The following is a 21,363-nucleotide window of genomic DNA, read 5'->3' as shown; positions in this document are numbered from 1 at the left end:
AAAACTACAGTACAGAACAATGACTGATCTTACAAACAGCTGCTGGTGGTTGGGTCGGGGGGCTCATTTTGAAATGCTAACGCTATCTGTTTTCTAAGAAAGTGTCCAACTAAGCTAACACAACAGTGTTTGATTGTTTTACGTCATTGGTTTCAATGTTAAATGCTAACAAGGCTCATCACAGACTAGCTATAGATTAAAAACTGTGAGATAAGTGCATGTACAATAAAATAACAGATTAAAATGAAAGTTGTCAGTCTGAAAAAAGCTGATGTTTTCATAATTGTTCAGATTGTCTGTCTGTTCAAGAGTCTGTTTAAAGTACATGTTCTGACTTTGCTGAAGCACCCAGTGGCGCTGCTGCATCACCGATTCACCGATTCACCTCAACGATGAGCTGGGAGAGGATTTTTCAATTTGTTGGCTCTATTGATTGTTTCAACAAAATCAGAGCAGGTTTCTTTCTTTTGTTATTTTAAGTAATCTGGGCCTTGTTGGCTGGATGTTCAGCCTTGACGTCAATAATATGAATGTTGTTTCAAAGTGGATGTGATGGAATTGCCTTCTCAGTAATGATTTGAAATTCATCGCAAACATACGTAAGTTGAGAGTTAGCTCAAAACCATTTCAGCCATAAATGGCTCATCTGCAGATGCATTTGACTGAACATTTGCTCTCATCTTAAAAGAAATTACTTAACCAACACAACAGATGCTAGAGTTGTCATTACACGTGGCTCGGGTGTGTCATTGTCACTTTGCTCCATGACATGAACAACATTGTACATCAGTTTATTATTTTTTTTCTGCAGATGGATATGTCGTATTTTGGAGCACAGCTCTTAAAGTACTGACCAGTTTCCTACGCTGTCACTTGCCTGCTCTTTCTCTCTCTGTATTTACTATCTGTCCTGTCTGTTCACTGTTATGGACTCTCTCTCTAACATTCACACACACTCAACACTGAAATAAAACATTGATTCCTAAATGGCAGCCATTTGTTGTGGTTTGGTTTTGTGAAAACTCTGCATCTTGAAAGATCTCAATGTTTTTGGCACATGAGTGGCTGAAAAAAGGAAAATGATGCCTGGTATATTTTCATCTGTTATCACATTTTATTGTTTTTGTTTCTTTCCACCTGATCAGTGTCAAAGCTCGCTGTTTCTGACATCACCAAATGAACCCCAACCCCCACAGGGAAATGGAAAGACAGTGTCTTCATGGTTAAAGCAAATGAACCAGAGTTGGTGGGTCGTCATTAGTGGTTTGCTAATGTGCAAAGAACACAGAGTTTATTTTTCATACACAGAACACACCTGTACTAACGACATACCCTGGCAGGACACCTGTGTTTGAGAGTCTGTGGTGAAGCAGGCAAAGGACAAAGCTTCACCAGTTTAGAGGAAATACATTATAAGGACATACTATTGACAAGGTTAGTTTCTGGTACTCGAAATACAGGATTCTAATAAGCTGTGATAAGAAAGCTGTGCTAATGGTCTGTACATTTTATTTTTGATGTTAAAAATGAGTATTTCACTTAAAATTGTGATTGTTAATATCATAAAATATAGTAAAGTGATATTCACATTCAGTCTGAACCTGTCACATAGATTCATTGGATGCTATTTAAATAGTTACAGGCAAACTAGACTTTGAAAAACAACCTCAATCAGGCTTCAGGTGTTTGCTGGGATCTTTTGAATAACACTGCCCCTGTTCAGACTTCAGTGTGTCTCTAAAATACTGATGTGGATGAGCTATGAGGACAGAGAAGTAGATTTATGTACAACTTTTTGAGATGCGTGTCAAAGATTTCAAACTTTTTTCAGAGGTACAAAAAATGGTCACTATTGGAATCAGTCATAATTTGCTTTGGTATTGCGTCCTTGAAGAGGGAAAGAGGGACACAGAAAACTTCTGGTTCTATATTTTACCTATAAACATCAGTATGCCCTTTTTATTTAAAGGTAATTGTTTAATACCCTTTGTTTGGTTTTATTTTATTGTTTGGTAACAACACAATCACTTCTGGGAACACTGTTGGAGAGATTGTCATAATCTGCAAAATCACTTTACTATACTTTATAGTAAAGTGATTTTGTGATACTATAATTTCTGGCTCAAACTTTTTTCATTTCAATTATTGTCATGATATATGTAAAACATTTCCAAAAGTAATGCTTTCCTCTCTCTCCACACCTCCATGTACTATTGTCTTCACACAGGCCATGTCCCCTTCCCTCAACGCTACCTTTGGACTTCCTCCCCTCAGGATCAGCATTGGGTGTGTTTGCCTGTTGTGCTTTGGATTGATGGCTGTAAGGTCTGTATAATTTTCCCACCATCCCATTTCTCTGCCTCTTGGGAATTTCCATAATCATTGAGCTATTCTGTAGTCTTTCTGTTCTCCATGCTCTGATTCAGCCACGGCCTGGAGAGGTGGGAAGAGACAGGGATAGGGCCAACCAATCAAAGCGCAGAGCTTTCCACATCGTCGTGGCCATACTGGGAGTGCAGTTGTTAAGATTTGTTGGATTTTTTGTTTGTGTTGGCTTGTTGTATTTGGTGTTGCTGCCCAAAGATTTTGTGCGCTGCTGAATTCAGGGATTTGGTTGACCCTGCCCAGCAGTCTGTTTCTGCACAGAGCGGGAAAACTACAATGCTGTAAGCCGAGCAATGACTCAAGATGAATCAAGGTGTGACTTCTGATCAGATAAGAGCAGGCTACAAAAAGCAGAAGCTTTACAAATGTTACTAGAAAAGTACTTATTACTCTTATTAAATCTTCCTAAGTAAGGATGCAACAGTTACTGGTTTCAAGCTATACCACAGTAGAAATGCCTGATGGTTAATTGCCATCTAAGTTTCAATTATCACTATAACCAAGGCCAATTACTGTTGTTCAGGTCAATTTTTGTGGTTAATTTGACTAACATTAGGTTCTATATGACATCAACCAGCAACAGTCTCCCAGGCGCATGCTTGGAAAGCAGCGTGGGTTTATGTGTCAGTCAAAACACGGAGAAGGCAGACACAGAGCTGTGACCAAGATTTTTCAGCCTTCTGAAAGCCTTTTTATACCAAAGTGATGTTTTTAAATGCAAGTAAACCCACAAAAAAGGCTATTTTCTCCTTTTACACTCCCAGACAAATTTACTGTTCTGTTCAGAGCGATGTCAACACATTGACACAGAGCACACACCCAGACGCAGAAGAGACAGAGTGAGCTTCGGTCGGTGGTTCAGTGTTTATAAAAAGGGCTGCAGCTCACTGTCATGCCCGCCACAGTGTGTGGGAAATGTTATTTTAATGTTTAAATGCTAACATTAACTTGGTGAAATGATTTCAGGTTGTGTGATATTAGTATGTCAGAATAGAAAAGCCTTATAACGCATGTTGCATGAGCTCAAAACATACTACATATCAACAAAAACCATTCAAGCCACTTTGCACAGTTGTTCTATCATTTATTATCATTATCCCATAAAGGGAATGTAACATAATCTCCAAAAAACATATACTGATAATAATAAACCATCATAAAACTTATTCATAAATTACTACATTAGTGCATCACTACTTCTCTACATCCTGCTGAAGAAACATGGTTATATCACTTTTTACAATTAAGTTGTGCAAATGAGTAAACTTTCAGAGTGCCATAGAGTCGAAGCAGCTTATTAGCAGTGTTGCATAATGCACTTTCTCTTCTCCCCACAAGAGGCCTTTGCAGACAGTATCAATAATACTATATAGCTTGAAATAGATAATGAGACTTAAAAAGCATAAAACAAAAAAGCAAAACGATTACACTGTGCAGTTTGATGGTGATGTGGCACAGAAGCCCTAATCATGGACCAGTTTCTAATTCTTGAATGGTCTTGGTCAAAAATATCTTCAAAGTCTTCAAAAATCACCGGGAAGCAGAATTCAGTGCAGCCGAGATTAATTGTTGACAACAAAGTCCAATAACAACAAAAAGTTGATCTGAATACATGACATGTGACATCTTCTTTTATAATCCAAAAACTTCCCACGCCTCCTATCATACTTCACCAGTCTCCCTAGGAACTGGCCCCTCACCATCCTGTGCCTAGGGCACACAGCTCTCCATGCCTAGGTCATGTCTATTTTCTTTTAGTCGAAACCATTTTCAGTATAGTATAATAATCGTAGTAATCATTATTGTAGATATAGTATATTTAGCAGATAGACAGAGAACTTAGCTTTTAATATTATACTACAATGGCTGTCCAAAAACCACAATCACTAGGCCATGGACAAAACAACTGCACGAGCTGTGTGCAATAGTAAACATTCGGGCCGTGTGTAACACATCCCTAACAGATCCCTAATGATCTGATGTTCCAGTGCTAAATATTTTGGAAACCGAAGCTATTAATGCCCATGTGCTCTAATGAGTCAATATTCCAACATATGTTGGAAGTCTGAAATCCAGGTCTGGGCCAGAGTGTGAGTCTGGACCTCTTCACTAACACTTAACCTTTAACACAGCTGCACACCCACTGGAGCCTCAAAACGTTCTAAAATAATTCACTTACTCTGTAGCAAGAGATAAACCGGAGCTGGCTCCATATAGTCAGTCTTTGGGTGGAAACTCCACCCCTTTTACTAAAAAGAACCTACCATCACCTTGGAAACAGGGGTGTCAAACTTTTCCAAACTGCATACATAATGCAGGGCACATTTTATATAGGTCTTGATTGACTGCAGCCCCTTGTTCTTCTCATCTTCTCAATCCACAGCTGCAGAGGAGACAGAGGACAGTCAGTCAAGGCATGAAGTCAGGCAACCAAAGACATGTACTCTTCTTTGGACGGTGCCCCCCCACCACTGCTCAGCATAACAAAATGTCTACTGAATTGTCAGACAGAGCGGAGACAGGGCTGTTCATAGAGAGTGCGTATTTGCTTCCTAGGTACCAAGGTTGCTAGGGGTTAGTTTTACTGGTCTAGACATCAGACTGTCTGCAGGTTGTACAGACTTTGAACAGGTTAACATTAATATTAATAAATTTTCAATAGGATTGTTGAAGCGTTTGTTTTGAATGTATGTTCTGGGGATCCTAGATGACCTCTGCCACTCTGCCTACACACTTGTTTGTTGTGCATTTCTTTTGCAGATAGAGGGAGTTAGTCGGTAGGTTGAGTTGGGTGGGTTGTCAGCTCTGCTTGGCCAGCTGGGCGGGGCTTCCGCAAGGCACAGCCTGACTGATAACTCTCTTACTTTCACACCACACTGTTAAGTTAGTGTGGCCTCCCTTATTGTTGTCAGCCCTGAGCCAGGCGGAAACACAGGAGAACTTTGTGGTTCTGTGCCTCTGACAACCAGTCAAGTTGCGGTCTACATACTTGTCTGTCCAGACTCATACAATATACACAGTGAAGTGTTTAAAATACACGAGTCCCAGGCCGAGGTGTTCCTGAGAAGTAAGTGAATCAAAAATATAATGCCCACAGCTGTTGCTGGCGTGGAGGAATGAAAACAACCAACAGAAAGAGAGCAGCACACGCAGTAATGCTGATAGTAGCAGGAGCACTGACCTCTGCTTGGACCTGGAGCTCCACCACATTCTGAGCCAGGATGCCTCTGTCTCTGCGGACGGTGCAGATGTAGATACCGCTGTCTTCACAGCAGGGGTCACTCGGGGTCAAAGTGAGGTCTCCAGTCCTAAGTGGGTCCGTCATCTCTGTGCGCTCGTGGTAAGACTCGTGCTGGTTCTCAGGCTGGTTGCGACCGATAACAAACCGGTGGACCACCTTGGGTTTAGGGTCGGACAAGATCCACTCCACTGTGTCGCCCTCAAGGAGCTCCGCTGCGGTTTGGCAGGGCAGCTTTATGAAGTGCACCACCTTGTTCACCTTTACCTGACAGACTGAGGCGACAGCCAAACAAAGAAAAAGAAAGCAAAGAAAATTCTCTAAAAGTGCTGTTGTGTTACATACACCACATTTAATCTGATTTGATTATTGGACAGACTGGGTAAGGAAAGAGTTTGAGGATGCAATTATGTTCCACAACCCATTGGATTAGTCTCTTAGTAGGTTCACAAATCATGCAGATTTTGAATTCAGGCATGTTCTTGCTCAAGTCTTTTGTGTGAGTTTATTTAGGCTTTTATGTATTAAGAATCAGAATCAGCTTTAATGGCCAAGTATGTCTGGACACACAAGACATTTGAGTCCAGTTTCTGGTGACTGTCAGATGTGCAGGAAGGTGCACATGTAGAGCAAGCACAGCAAGCTGACACAGATGAGCAGGCGTAAACATGGAGATATTGTGTATAGGCCTGAAAAGATGAAAAATGACAAGGTTCAATCCCCAAAGTCTTCCCCTAACTTCGGTCTAAAATGGTGCTTACTTGTGCAGCCAATCAATTGTCAGAATTGCATCAGTCCAAATGCAACCAAGTTAAGATTCATTTTTTGCCTTATCTTAAATTAGTCAAAAGCCTTACCATGCTAGATCACTAATTTCTTATGGTTAATTACAATTCTGATGCCAACATATCTTAGCAAAAATTAATGTAATTTTTAGTAACTAAGGTAATCGCTTTAACTAGGCAGCAGTGAAGGACAAAATGGTAATATGTAAGAATTTAAGAGAAATTTCAGCATCTAGCTGCTATTTGCTAATTCTACCACGTTGCCAACTGGGTCTATGTATTTAATGAGTGTATGAAGGACAAAAAAATGACATAAATATAAAATAATTAAATGCAAAAATAATTCATTAAATGCAAAATAAATACATTTTGGTAATAATAAATGCTATTTCTCTTTTTTACATTGATTAGTTTTTTTATTTATTCATTTCTATATTTATGTGTTTCTGTATTATGGATTAATTCATTTATACAGTTATGTCTTTATCCATTTCAAGATTTATGTCTGTATTTCTACATTCATTCGTTTATTTATTTATGCAATTCAAAATTTACTCATGTATTAATTTCTGTATTTTTATATTTATAAATGTTTTCCTTCATGCATTTTTAAATGTATTTATTCATTTCTGTATTTCTGCATTTATTTATTAATACATTTATTTATTTATTCATTCATTCATTTATGAATTTCGACATCTATTCATGCATTTATTTATATTTTTCCACATTTCAAAATGTATTTATTGCTGTATTTTGACATTTCTTTCATTATTTCTGTGTCTGTATGCTAATTAGGTAGATGGCACTACCTCTGTCGTGAGCTGGATTGGATATAGTGGTGTGACCACTTGGATGGATGTACTTCTACTTCCTTGACTTGATCAATCATTAATTTATTTATTTATACTTGTGTCATTTTTTTTTCCTTTACACAAGTGAACTACAGAAGCCACAGTAATCACAGTAACAACTCACAGGGATGACCTGAGCTTGTCCTGGTAAAAGAGTGAGAGCAAGAAAAAGACCAGAAGAGCACCTACAAGAAGAACAGCAGAGATAGGATCTGTAGGAAAAAGAAAGAAAAGCAGAACATGGCAGATAGCTTGAGCATACATTTATTGAGGCACAATGATCAGCACCCTTTTTACTTTGATTTAGGTTTCATCGTCATAAACCTGTTAAGACCCTTCCAGGACGTAGAGCTAAGAAGAAACCCAATGAGCGAAGTCAGTGAAGGTTGATGCAGCGTGGGGAAAACACACCACACAAGACATCTCAAGAGCTTCAGGCTGAACCTGGAGCAATCTGGATTTATCACGGTGTGGGGCCGCTTTGCCACCTCTGGTACTGTAGGTATTAAATCTATCAAAGGAATGATGAAGTCAGAATATTACCAAGGTGTTTTAGAGCAAGATGTGTCACCCAGTGTCAGAAAACTAGGTTTGAGGTAAAGATCTTGGGTGTTTCAGTGGGACAAAGACCCCCAGCTCAAAACCAGCAGCAAAAAGAATCTTGAAAAAGAAAAGATGGACCATTTAAACGTGCCAGCAATGAACAAATTGTCTAAGACTGCTGTTGTGTTAAAAAGGGTCTAAACAACTTATGAAGCACAGAACAGAGCAGGAGAACAAAGTTCGACCTCTTCAATGTGTTGCTTCACTGCTCTGAGACTGACATCTAACGAGCTGCAAAGACCATGAAAATGTTCTCAATCTTAATTTTTTTGCAATGAGACCATTGAAACTGCGCTAAACAGTCAATTTGCAACGTACCTGCCCCGATCATCCTCTTCCTCCTCCAACACCATGCTACAGAAGCCAGAATTAAAAGACCACCCAGGACAATACCCAGGAGGAAAGAGGCCACGTGTAGAAATGGCTCTGTGGAAACAAGATAATACGTTTGATGATTTCACCTCACAGATGACATTCACTTTGACCCCTGACCTGTTTCTGAAGTTAAGCTGTGACCTCTAACCTGTATCTACAGCAGTGACCTGACCCCTGACCTGCATCAACACCACAGGTGTTAGGGTTTGCTCCTGACCTTTAACTAGCAGCGGTACGTCTGTCCGGCTCAGGTCCTCTCCCCTCCTGCGGATGATGCAGGTGTAGGTGCCGTTGTCGTTGATAAGTGGTTTAATCAGAGTGAGGCTGGCGACTCCGCGCTCCTGCTGTGGATCTCTCACTGATGTACGGTGTCTGTACTGCTGGTTTTGCTTGTCCAGCCGATCATTTCCCTGCTCCTTAGAGTGGACAGTTGGGGGGCTGAGATCCTCACGGCGCCACACCACCGTCAAATGATCCAAATCAGAACGACTGACAGAGCAGGGCAGCACGACGGACTCTGCCCCCACATAGACCTCCACAGCCGAGGCACACTGGATAACTGAAATACAAACTGGAATAATTACTGGTTTCATCGCTGACAACATGTCTGTCTGAATGCAGAAAAATAATTAGCAGGATATCAGCAGCAGCAGCAGCAGAGGTGTCTTATTTATAGTTTGCAAAATGTGAACACAGCTTTATAAGCCGGGTCTTTAATGCATGATATGATACGATACCACACTAACGTATTGTGAGACGTCTTGATTCTCTAAGTGCTGTTTCTGAAAACCTGATCTTGTGACAGCTGATATCACGACCATTAAATTATGATATGAATATGAACCAGATGAGCTGGATCTCAGAACACTGAACAACAGCAATGCCTCCATGGATAATGGAACAACCAAATCTGAGCATGGGAAGAAATAACATCAAGCATCATTTCAGGGAGCACATGGGTCAAACATGGACGCAGGTAGGGTCGGAGCATCATCTGTAGACACCCTGTGGTAAACACCAGGGTCTGAAAGGGTTAATGCAGCTGAGGTGACGAAAAAGACCCAAGAAGAAGAAGAAGAACGAAGTGGCGCGTCACTTCCGCCAAAACCAAAAAAAAAACGTAGATGAAGGTCACGGAGAGAGACCGACGCATGTCGCCCAAGAGGACTCATTAAGACCTTGAGCTCCGGAGAACACCTGTAGGAAAGGTGTGCTTTACCTGGAGCGTTTTCAAGAAAGACGTGCGTGATATTGCGGGAAATTCTGCTCTGGTTAACTTCTCCGCTCCCGGTGGCAACGTCCGCTAGCTAGCCGGCTAGCTGGGCTGGCTAGCTAGCCAGCTGGCTAGCCGGTTAGCCTTAGCCTGCACTGGTTAACGTCTCCGCTAGCTAACGCAAGCAAGTGTATGTCTGGTTAAAAGTCCTCACGCCTTTTAAAAGCTGCACATCTTTACATTTTATTTTCTCTTGGAGCGATCTGGAACCGGGGCTGTGCCGAACGAGTCAATGTCTTTGGATGCATTTCTGTTTTAATTCATTCCATGGTCGCTCGGGTGCTCCGGAGCGGCTGACCCAGTCCCTCAGAGCAGAGACAGTTGTCACCTACCGAGGAGAAACACCAACTTCATCATCTCCGTGGAGAAATAAATGTCCTTCTGTGCAGGAAAGGGCTGAGCGATGCGGCGTGTGGAGGGTATGAAGCTGTACCTTAGCTCGCATGTGCAGTTGTTGTGGAGGAGGGGCTGCCAGGGGGCGTTATTATTATTATTATTATTGTTTTTTTTTAATGCAAACTTTATTGAAGTATAACAATTTTACAAACAAAGTGGCATAATGCAGTGTGATCACAATGTAAACAGGCAAAGGACAAGCATCGTGAACACATGATAGAATTAGAAACAAGTGTAAGAAAGAAGAAGAAGTGAAGGTTGGAAGAAAGGGGAAAAAGGAAATGCTTCTGTGGGTAACTGTTGGTGTCATATCTGTTTTTAGCACCACCACTGTGGCCTGTGCTGTGATGGCTGACTATGGGGAGTGGTAATGATAACACTTTCATTGTCGCCCCTCTCAGCCACGCTCTCCCCAGAGAAGCTACGTGATGTCTGCCACCTTGTCATTTTATTAGACTAACAGAAATAATGTTACACCTTTAACTAACTGGCTTACTTTTAATAGTACAAAGATAAAAAGGGACCAAGGTACATTTGAACCATTTGATTTTCAGTACAACTGACACAGAATATAGAAACAGGTCGTTTTTTTTTCTTTTGATGATTGTAATTGAATTGTAATTTATTATCACTGATAGGTGCTGCACATAATTTTGTTTTGACCTACAATGACAATAAATATGGTATTGATATCAAATCAATGTGCCATCTTTCATTTTCAAATGATCTGTTGTGTCTATCATGTGACCACAGGGCATAGTGTCTATTGGGAAATGAAAGCAGTTCAGTAAGTTTTCCTTGGGATGTGCTGTTGACAGTAAAGTCTGCTCTCAACAGAAAGACACATAACCGAGAGTATGAAAATGACCAGCAGGTGTCGCACTCAAAAAAAGAGAACTATGTTGACAACATGTAAACTAAAAACAGGCATCTGTAGGTAGGTGTTGATGCAGTGAATAATCTACAGAGACAGTGAGCGTCATATGAGGAGTCAACTATTGTGCAACAAGCCCTGATAACTGGTAAAACATACTGAATATAATTCTGTAGAATGGTCAGAGATCGATCAGTGTGTCCTAACCTGAGGAGCCGTATAGTGGAAAGCAATTATTTTGTCTTTCTGACATAATCCACGTGGTAATGTGGTTTGAAAAAGGCCTAGTGTTAAGGCACAATTTACAGGGAAAATATCTTTTTAAAAACTGAGGGACTGGATTTTTCCAAAAGCAGTAAACTACTGTTCATTTGGATAAAAGCAATGAAAGCAATTGGGAGTGACTAAAATAAGATAAAAAGTGCAAACTTAAAAGCAGTCCCAGGGTGAATCATCGCCTTCCTGAGCGATAGCACTGACTAATGGCCAGAGGCGTGTTTGCAAAACATTATGATGTCACAGTGTAGTTCACCTTTGACATTTAAAATCAATTCATTTTATCCATATAGACTTTTTTGAGTTAAATTGTATCGTGATTAGTGTATGAATTTGTGAGTTATGGCCCAAAACATGTTATTAGGGGTCACAGTGACCTTTGACCAACAAAATCTAATCAGCTCAAGTGGACTTTGGCCGGAGTCAGGCTGAAAAACCAGGCGAGAAGCTGTTGTTTCTTAAACAGCGATGATGCGCAGATGATGAAGGAAACTCCGCTGACACCGTCTTGCTTGTATATAAAGGGGTTTATTACAAAGAAGTCCAGCATCAAATCAAGCACCCTGGACTGAGAGAGGAGTCGAAGCCAACATGAATCTCCTCTGAATAACTGCTCTAACTCCCCGTCTATATAGGCTGGTTGTTTTCATGAACCTAAGACAAAACATATGGTCCATATTAAAAAAGCCTCATTACATCAGGCAGAAAAGCGCCCAACGTAGGGCCCCTAAATCTTTCTGACCAGGCACCCCTAGCAAAACATACCAAACCCATAAAGTCAAATACCATATGGAACTTCAGATACTACAAAGCTTTCACCAGGCAATGATTGGCTGAATAGGAGTCTTTGAATGTTGAATAATTGGCCAGAATCGATGGCTGGTGTCATGAACCGTATGTATCAGCTGAAGTTTAACATCTCACCTGATGCCTGCTCTCCTGCAGCAAGGATGCACCTTCTATATGTAGCGCAGCCAGTGATGTGTTGAGGCTACTCTTAAGGAAGTGATGAGGCGCAGGTCATCAGACTGCTGTTCAAACATCCTGACACATAGACAACATCCTGACGACATGAAGGTTTCATCTGCCTCTCTGCTCCTCGGTGAGTTAAAACCCTTTAACTGATATAAAGTGATTTGTTAATACACATATACATCTTTACTGATTAAGTAATTTGAACTTTATTTTTTTTTAATGCTTCTATTCAGTTGTTGTGGTGTTTTGAAAAATAAATTAACATTAAAAGGTTAATGTTTTTTAAGAGCCATGAAATTAAAGCAATTATTGCTAAAATATTCGGAATCATGAGATGTTTTGAAATTGTCCAAAGAGAAACATACATTTTTAAGTTGAACCAGCATGCAGTCGGGCCCTTTGTCCACCCTTTCCATTTTAGACAGCAAGTGTGATCTGAAAAAATGTCTTTGATCTACTCAGGATTGAATTACATAAATACAACAGTGTTTAAATCTATCTGAAATATGTTGAATTTAGGTTTTAGCTGTAGATTTACATTGAGACAAGTGAACCTTCAACAGAAGTGAACAGAGCTTTTTTCAATGCCACTGAAAGGCCTCTTCACACAGGAAACCTCATCACATAGATGCTTTTCAGCTTTTACCTGACACACTTCCTTTGCCGAGTGTAATGTTAAGATCATCATGAATATCTCAACTCAGTTAAAGTCTCATGAACTAAACAATCTCAAAAACTCTTCAGAGAGTCTCACTCCTTTTCCTGATTCATAAAACATTAAATCATTTCATCTCAACGATGTTTACCTCACACTTCCATTTTTCTTAGGAACTAATCAAATTTGAGCTTAAGACAGAGGCAGAGTGGTACTCAGTTAAGATTACCATTAAGATAGTTGTAATTAGTCCCACCATGGGTAAATATGCAGTATTACAGCAGCGGACAGTGCGAGAGAAAAAAAACTGCTAATGTCAGTATCAAATACTTAAGAAAAAGATAAATTATAGATAATAATATAATATGTACAATTAGATATTTACAAAATATACATCAACAATAGCAGCAGATGATGGAAATTCTACCGTTGGTGTGTGAAGTTATTGTACTTGGTGAGTTGTCTTTGGTGTGTGTGTGGTGTACTGAATACAGTGTTTGTTGTGCAGTCTGAGAGCAGCAGAAAGGTCCTTCACACACTGTGGGTGCAGCATCCTGTCACTGAGGGAGCTGCTCAGTGCTGTCAGAGTGTCTAACATGGGGTGGGAGATGTTCTCCAACAGGGATGACAGCAGACCACGCTGTAGAAGATGGCTGCTGCCACCACAGAGTCATAGAAATTCCTTAGGAGCACCCCCTGCACTCCAAAAGACTCAGGTCCCTCTAGCAGATACAGCCTGCTCTGTACTCTTTTTTTTTTCTTATAATTCATTTGTGTTGTGAGTTCAGACCAGTTTACTGTACTGTGCAGGTACTATAAGAGTCCACAATCTCAATGTCCATTCCCTGGATGTTCACTGCTGTGAGTGGAGAGTATTTGTGCCTGTAGAAGTCCAACACCAGCTCTTTGGTTTTCCCAGTGTTGATCTGCTGGTGGTTCCGGTGACATCAGTCCACAAAGTCCTGGGTCAGTTCTCTGTAGTCCCTGTCATCCCCATCAGCGATAATGCCAACGACTGCAGTTAGGACCACACAGAAAAAAGGAACTAAATAATATACCCTTTTATACTTTACCTTGGTCACTGAGAATTCTCGATAGGTCTACTGATTGGTCAGTCATCCATTAATTTCAGGTACCAGAATCCTTTAAACACCATTATGTGGCAAACTCCAACCACTGGGTTGTTGGCCCTTCTTCTTCTGCTTACCCAGTTTGGAAGAGTGCAGGTGATTTCAAAGACATTTCACAGTTATTGAGGCCATTATGCTCCTGGGAACACTCAAAGCTTTAGAAATGGGTTTACATCTTTACCCTGATCTGTGCCTCACCACAGTCTTATCATGGAGGTCTACAGAGAGGCTTTGACTTGATGACTTAGTTTCTGTCCCAACAGTTTGCGACAGGTGGACTCCAGTCAAGTTCTAGACACATGTCAAGGATAAAGCAAACACACCACAAAGGCTTTGAATACTTATGTAAAGGAAAGATTTCAGTTATTGATTTTGTATTAATTTGTAAAAATGTCTCAAAACATGTTTTCACTTTATAATTATGTGTTAATGAGAGTAGATTGATGGGTAAAAATGTCAGACATTGATTCGAAATTAAACCTAAAACACAATAAAATGTGCACAAATTGAAGAGGTCTTTCTTAAACCACTGTAGGTTTTGTTGGCTAAGTGTGTTCAAAACCACACACATTATAAGTGCAGAGACCTTTGTGTGAGTGATGTGTGTGTGTTGCGTCAAACCAAACAATGGTAAAACAAAGCAGGAAATTCCTGATGACAGCTGTTTTGTTTTATGTCACATATGCACCTTCTGGCCTTCTGGTAGGTGCAGTTTGCTTCTTTCGAAACATAAATGTTGTGGTGATGACAACTGACAACAGCTACTGAATGGGGCAATAACATTCAAAGTGTGTGGAGGAGCTCAGAAGAGAAGTGCTGCTTCCTAATGTTGAGAGGGAGCAGCTGAGGTGGCCCCACCTGGGGAAGCCCATGACACCATGAGAGAAACCCATGAGAGAAATGGAAGAGATTCTGTCTCCCATCAGGCCTGTGGACGCCTGAGGATCCTCCAGGAGGAGCTGGAGCTTATTAACCTTGCTGACTGAGGTTCAATAAGCCTGTGGACCTTTGCTCTCCTTGAATAACTACATGCTCCTATTGCAGGCCTGGCTGTTCTGCTGCTGTGCGGACCCACAGTTTGTACAGGTGAGCTGATGGAAGTGAAACTCTGTGGTAAAGAAATGAATCACTGACAGTCTTACAATAATAGAAACACATTGACTCAGTCCCAGTCTCGCTCTGATCGTCTGTCTGTTTCTCCCCCAGTCTTACTGAATTTGAGTCCGAGCCGTGTGCAGTTCCTGACTGAAGAGTCCGTCTCTCTGTGCTGTGAGGGACAGCAGAGCTTTGCAGGGTGGACAGTGAGGAGGACCGCGGGGGGAAAGACACAGAAGTGCGGTGGCGGTCCAGGAGATTTTGGGAGTTTTGATGGATCCTCTTGCATCATCTCAGACCTCTTCTCTTCATATGACAGTGGAGTTTACTGGTGTGAAAACAGCAATGGGCAGAAGAGCCCTGAACTCAACATCACTGTGTCTGGTATGGAAACTAAATTCTTGAGACAAAAGGTTATGATGACATCTAGTGGTCGTTGTAATGATGACAGGAGCAAAGGGAAAAGTGTGGCGATGTAGTTTATAGAGCGACTTTTTAGTTTAGGAGGTTTGGTGCTCAGAGGTTTGAGAAGCTGCTGTCAGATATAATCATTATTTCAGGAGCTTGTTTAATATGTCAGGGCTGAAATAACCAAACAGGAAGCAGCGGTACCACTCTAAAAGTGCAATGTTTAATATTTTTGTAAAGTAAAAGTAATATGGTTATATAATGAGTAATGTAACTAATTACTTTTGATATGTAGCAATAAGTAAAGTAATATAATTAGTTTTAAAGCAGTAATATGTAAAAAAGTAACTTCTTACTCTTTCTGAGTAACTTGCTCAACACTGGTTATGACTCAAAAATGTTCAGACTAGTTGCAGCCCAGCCAAGTCTGGCACTGAGGGCTTTGAAGTAGCCTACTTTATTTGCTTTCATCAGCGGAGCAACTATAAATCATCTTTATAAGCAGGCCCATCATTACCTCATGTCTCACCATCTGTGGAAACGTAGCCGAGCTTTTGAGAGATGAACCGTTTGTGTTGCCTTGTTGTTCAGATGTGATCCTGGAGATTCCCCTGCTTCCTGTGATGAGAGGAAGTGATGTCACACTGCGCTGTAGAGCCAGACATGGGTCCACAGACAAAGCTTATTTCTTCAGGAATGGTGTCAACATTGGGTCGGTACATAAAGGGGAGTTAACCATCAGCCAAGTCCAACAGACTGATGACGGGTTCTACTCCTGCTCCACTGACCTGACCGGAGCGTCTTCACCGAGCCGGCTGATGGTCAGAGGTCTGGAACCAGCGTTCACTTCCTGGATTTTATGACACCACTGTCACACTTAATCTCGTCGCTTTACTGAAGGAGTTTTCCTCTGCTTCCTCCAACAGATCTGTCTCCTCCCACCCCTCCCCAGCACTCGACACTTTCTCCCGACACTCCTCTTCCCCCCTCGCCTCCTCCTCCTTCACCCTCACCTCTGTCCTCTCTCCTCCTCCTGGTTGTAGCAGCTCTGGTGTCGCTGATTGTTGTGGTTTTGCTCTTGGCCGGAGTTCTGCTGCTCTGGAGGAAACAAATGGGTATGTCACCACCGGGGCAACAGCTCATGAAAGTCTGCAGAGTCGAATTAAGAGCTGAAACAAGCAGAGTAAAAAAAACCCAAAGAAACTAGCAGGATATACGGGACATTTGAGATCAGGTTAACACCAATGTTAGTCTGACCTTTGACCTCTAGTGACATTGTCCTCCTGTTACAGGCCTACCTGTGCGGCTGCTGTCTGGACTGGCACTTTCAGCAGGTGAGCCGATGTTATTCCACCTTCAGCCTGTGTGAGCTGCTCAACCTGACCTCTGGTGCTCAGAAACACAGACACCGTGTCCACACAGGACGTTTTCAGGCACAGCACTGAGGTCAAGGTCGTGTTTAACGTGTGTGTAGCAGGAGTAACACATCAGACGTTACACACATGAGCAGATTGTGAGACACTGGGCCCCTTGGCACGGACATGGAAAAGGTTCTTCGCCTGTCCTACATAAGAGCAAGACTCCAAGAATGAAAACAAGTCACTTTGCATCTCTTTGTAGTTATGTTTTACCTTGTCTTGGTTATTTTGTCTCTTTACAGCTGTTTTGTGTCTATTTTTATTTGTGTTGTGTCTCTCTGTGTTCGTTTTGCCTCTTTGTAGTCATTTTTTATTTAGTCAAATTCTGCTCTTTTTTGTGTCTCTTTATGTGTCTTTTTAGTTGTTATGTGTCTGTATTTACTTGTGTTGTATCTGTGTAGTATTGTGTCTCTTTCTACTTGTTTGATTGACTTTCTGCCAAGAAACATTAACAGTCACTTCATAGAGAGGCTTTGGCTCAGGGGCCCCCACTCTTGGGCCCCTGGGTCACGCCTTCTGGCTCTGGGTAACCATGTTCTCCTGCTGCAGGCCTGGCTGTTCTGCTGCTGTCTGGACTGACTGTTTCTGCAGGTGACTGATGGAAGTGCAATGTTTAAAAGAAATTAGACACAGTTACTTTAATAATGAAAATACATAACTTCCGTTCAGTCTGTCAGTCTGTCCTCATACTCTGCCTCCACCCTCTCTCTCTGTCTGTGTCCAACTGCTCTTCCTCTCCTTCAGGCGTCTTCCCTCCGCCATCTGTGTCTGTGCTGAGGCTGCTCTGCCATCTAGTGGTCTTCTGTCCGTACTGCATCTCCACCGTCCTGATGATATCCATTTACTGCAGCAGGAGGACAGGTGACAATCGTGCAGCTTTTAATGCACCACACCTGGCTGATCTTTTACTTCTCCACAATAAATGTTTTTTTTGCAAATTTAATACGAATGTACTCCCTCCACAGGAAACAAACACTCCGTCTCCATCGAGATGGCCAAGCAAGGTGGAGGTGAAGATTATGTCACCACTGAGCACGACTTCTGAGCTGAGGAGGCTGAACACTATGTGTGTTAAAGCAATCGTCCCAGTGATTAGTAAGCATTCTGCTGCAGTTATTTATCTGAACGTTACAAACTGACACACCGACCCAACAGATTTTCATTGGGGATTTTTTTTTTACACACAAGAAACGATTATGAGATTTTAATTAAAAGACAGACAGAACCTTGGACTCTGATTAATGATCATAAACGCTGTGATTTTCACTCATCGTAGTGTTATCAGTAAAGTCTATGTGGAGTTAGTTCATAAGCAAAAAAAAAACAAAAACAACAAAAAAAAAACAAGTAGGCATTCTGGGATATTTTGTAGTCCAATCACAGACTGACAGAAGGACAGAGTTACATTGGTGAATTTAAAATGTACACTATCTCATTAAGAAGAGGGGTCCTGATGAATTGTTGCACCGCAAATGCAATGAGGAGCAAAGCTTCAGATTCTGTCCTGGCCAGGGAACAATGGACCAGCGTGCTGAGTGTTGAGAGGGCCATGGGAGTTTGACCAGCGAGTGGCCGAGATGAGAGTAAGACAGAACAAAGATAGAAAATGAATATATGGATGGATGGTTATTAATTGATGGATTCATCTGTAAATTTATGAACCAGTAGAATTTCAAACATTTTCCTCCACAGACTTGATGACTTGATGAGACACTGCATTGTAATTTGAAACCTACAGTGTTTATATTTTCTCCTTTCTGCTACTTTTATGATCTTACAGTTCATTTTCAAAAAAGATAACAGAGAAAACCACTGAAGGATGATTTATATAATAAATACAATATTTAAGCATTTGTTTAATTATTTCATTTATTACATAGTTATTATATACTGGCATTTCAAGTATACAGAGCTTTTTTAATACACTTTCATCATAGAAGGATGCTTCCTTACAAATTAAATTATTTGGTTAAAGAATTCAAGGCTTTGAACTGTGGAGTCATGTTTGAGAAGGAAATGATGAACATTATTTTGTACACAATAATATTGAGTTATAATCAGCATCTGAGGAAAAAAAAAATGCATGAAATAATAGTATATACTACAAGTTACAAAAATCTGAGACAAACCTATTAAATTTGGAATACCCCTCAGGGTCTTGCTTTTACAGAATAAATCTTACCTGCATTTAATTACAAAGCCAGTAATAAAACATTTCTGTTATCATCATCACCACCACCTTCATCATCATCATAATGCTATTCATCTGCATCAGTTTATTATATCTGCTGCATGGATGAACATCTATACAGAGATTACACGACCAAAACACATTTTAACACACATTCACAAATAAAAAGAGTTATTATTATGTTGATTCTATCATTTTAATACATTAATATTACAACACATACACAATGTGTATGATTAAACTAGTCAAAAACAATGCTGTCACCAATACACCAATCCTTAACTACGGTCTGAGACATTCATTACGATGAATTAAGATGATGTCTTTATATATATATATATATATATATATATATATATATAAAGAAAGAGCTGTGTATTCAAATCTGATGGATGGCTGTGACACCCTAGCTATAATCTAACAACCCCCCGAACATCAAAGTAACCACCATTCTTTGATGACAGTTAACAAAATTCTCTTGCTCATTAGCATTTAACAAAGGACTCAAAAACGTCTGCAAATACAGCCATTCAATCAAATTTACTTTACTTAAATGTTATTCAAGTCATGTCTTTGCTTACTTTGATAACAGTGGCAGGATAGTTTTCCTGCCCTGTGCAGATACAGCAGAGGTAACACCAAACTGCTGGGCAGATTAAACCAGCCTGCAGACGCTACCAACATGCAATCAACACTCGGGCTGAACAGTGGTGACCTGTTAAGAGCAACCAAAACAAGGAACCCAACAAACCACAAGCACAACACTCCCATTATGGCTGTGATGGTGTGGAAAGCCCTCTGCTTTAATTGGTCAAACTTGTCCTGGCCTCGTTCACCTGGCCCAGGGCGAATCAGAACGCAGAGAACAGAAAGGCTGCAGAAAGATATGACTATCACGTAGAAAACCAAAAGGCAGAAAAACAGAATGATGGGATTGCCAGACGTGGACAGAGCTGTTACACCCAGCAATCCAAAGCTCAGCAGCCACACACACCCAACGCTGATGTTTCTGATCCTGATCCCATGAGCATTTCTCAGCCCCAGGTAGGTGATGGGATGAACAACAGCCAGGTAGCGCTCCAGACAGGTCAGGAAGTGACAAAAGCTCTCTCCGTTGAAAATAAATGATGAGGCATACATTCCTACTGTGGTCATCTCTCTGAAATTAGCAGCTAAGCCGTAGATGTAGCAGAGGTTCACCAAAACCCAGATCAGCTCCATGGCAGCCATGTGGTAGGTGATGAAGTCAGAGTGGCTGGTTGTCTTAAAGGAGCGCTGCTGCCGCCATCGTTGGTGACCCAGGTAGAGGATGAGGGTGGAGAGAGGGAGGAGGATGATGGTTCTCACAGCAGTGACAGCGAGGGTCATGTGAGTGCTAACTGTGAAGTTGGAGCAGTGGAGCAACAGAATATCGATAGTGTTGAAGGCGGAAGAGGAGTTAACTGACATGTCTACAGTGTGTGGCAAGAAAAAGAAATCAGAGGACAGGAGGTGTAGAGAAAGGGAGAGGGGCAAAAGAAGAGCAGAGACTGTTAAAGCTCCACACAGTCTAAAGGTAGATGTCCATGTGTTTGTGATTATAAAGCAGGTCTAGGTTCTATATTAATACTGTGAAAGTATCAAAGCCTCAGTCCACAGAGAAATGCACACAGCCTGTATTCAGACACTGAGCCTTAAAACCAGCCGTCAGGACTTCTGGAACTTTGTGATGTCACAACAAAGCAGCCACCACCCTCAGCCATGCCCCAAGCCCCGCCCACCTGGACCCACCATCCAACCTTTCTCTGAGTGTTTACCTGAAATCTGCTATATCTTTATTGGATCACTCTGTCTATTAGCACACAATCAGACTGCGACAGCAAACATATACACACTGTGACATCATAAAAGTTTCTGTCACTGGCTTATCACAGTTTTAGGGCTTAATACAAGAAAAAACATTTGCTGTCTTTATGCTCTATGTTTTTAAAGACCATTTAATTTAAAAACATTTAAAAACATTATTTATATTAATTATAATCTAAAATCACATCTTTACAACAAAATTGTACCATTTTGCAAATGAGTGGTCGGCCCACTAGTGATTCCTCTGAGGCCTATTAGCGGGCCCTCAGCCCACAGGTTGGGAACCACTGCTCTATGAAAACATATCTGCAAACCCAGCACAGTTACAGTTTGTTTATCAAGCAACTTAAGCTGTTAACTTGAAATCAAATAAAGCTCCTGGTGTGTACAAATATATTTTCCCCAGTGACACCTGCCAGGCCAAGTAGTATTTTTAACACAGAGCACTGAGGTTTAGATCACATTAGCGTGTTGTCATGCTGATACACTATGCCAAACCGCAACTGTGACAACTGTTCTGTATTTGCGATGTCTCTCAGAACACGGTGATTTGCAACTCAAAACATTTTAACCAAGAACATATCACA

The 21,363-nt window shown here is 41.0% G+C and overlaps 1 protein-coding gene across 1 annotated transcript; it reads left to right on the top strand.

The window, feature by feature from the left end:
* The first annotated feature begins 14,776 nt into the window (after window positions 1-14,776).
* LOC139607223 (uncharacterized) lies at window positions 14,777-18,591 on the top strand. Its single transcript, XM_071459936.1, has 8 exons — window positions 14,777-14,905; window positions 15,026-15,298; window positions 15,914-16,150; window positions 16,249-16,437; window positions 16,615-16,656; window positions 17,290-17,331; window positions 17,485-17,601; window positions 17,706-18,591. The coding sequence occupies exons 3-8, from the start codon at window positions 15,946-15,948 to the stop codon at window positions 17,783-17,785; spliced, it is 675 nt and encodes a 224-aa protein (XP_071316037.1). The 5' UTR covers window positions 14,777-14,905; window positions 15,026-15,298; window positions 15,914-15,945; the 3' UTR covers window positions 17,786-18,591.
* The last annotated feature ends 2,772 nt before the right edge of the window (window positions 18,592-21,363 follow it).

The sequence above is a fragment of the Trachinotus anak genome, unplaced genomic scaffold (genome assembly GCF_046630095.1).
Source record: "Trachinotus anak isolate AG129_WGS33_773 ecotype Australia unplaced genomic scaffold, CSIRO_AGI_Tana_v1 ptg000023l, whole genome shotgun sequence".
Lineage (NCBI taxonomy): Eukaryota > Metazoa > Chordata > Actinopteri > Carangiformes > Carangidae > Trachinotus > Trachinotus anak.
This window is presented reverse-complemented; position numbering and strand designations above follow the sequence as displayed.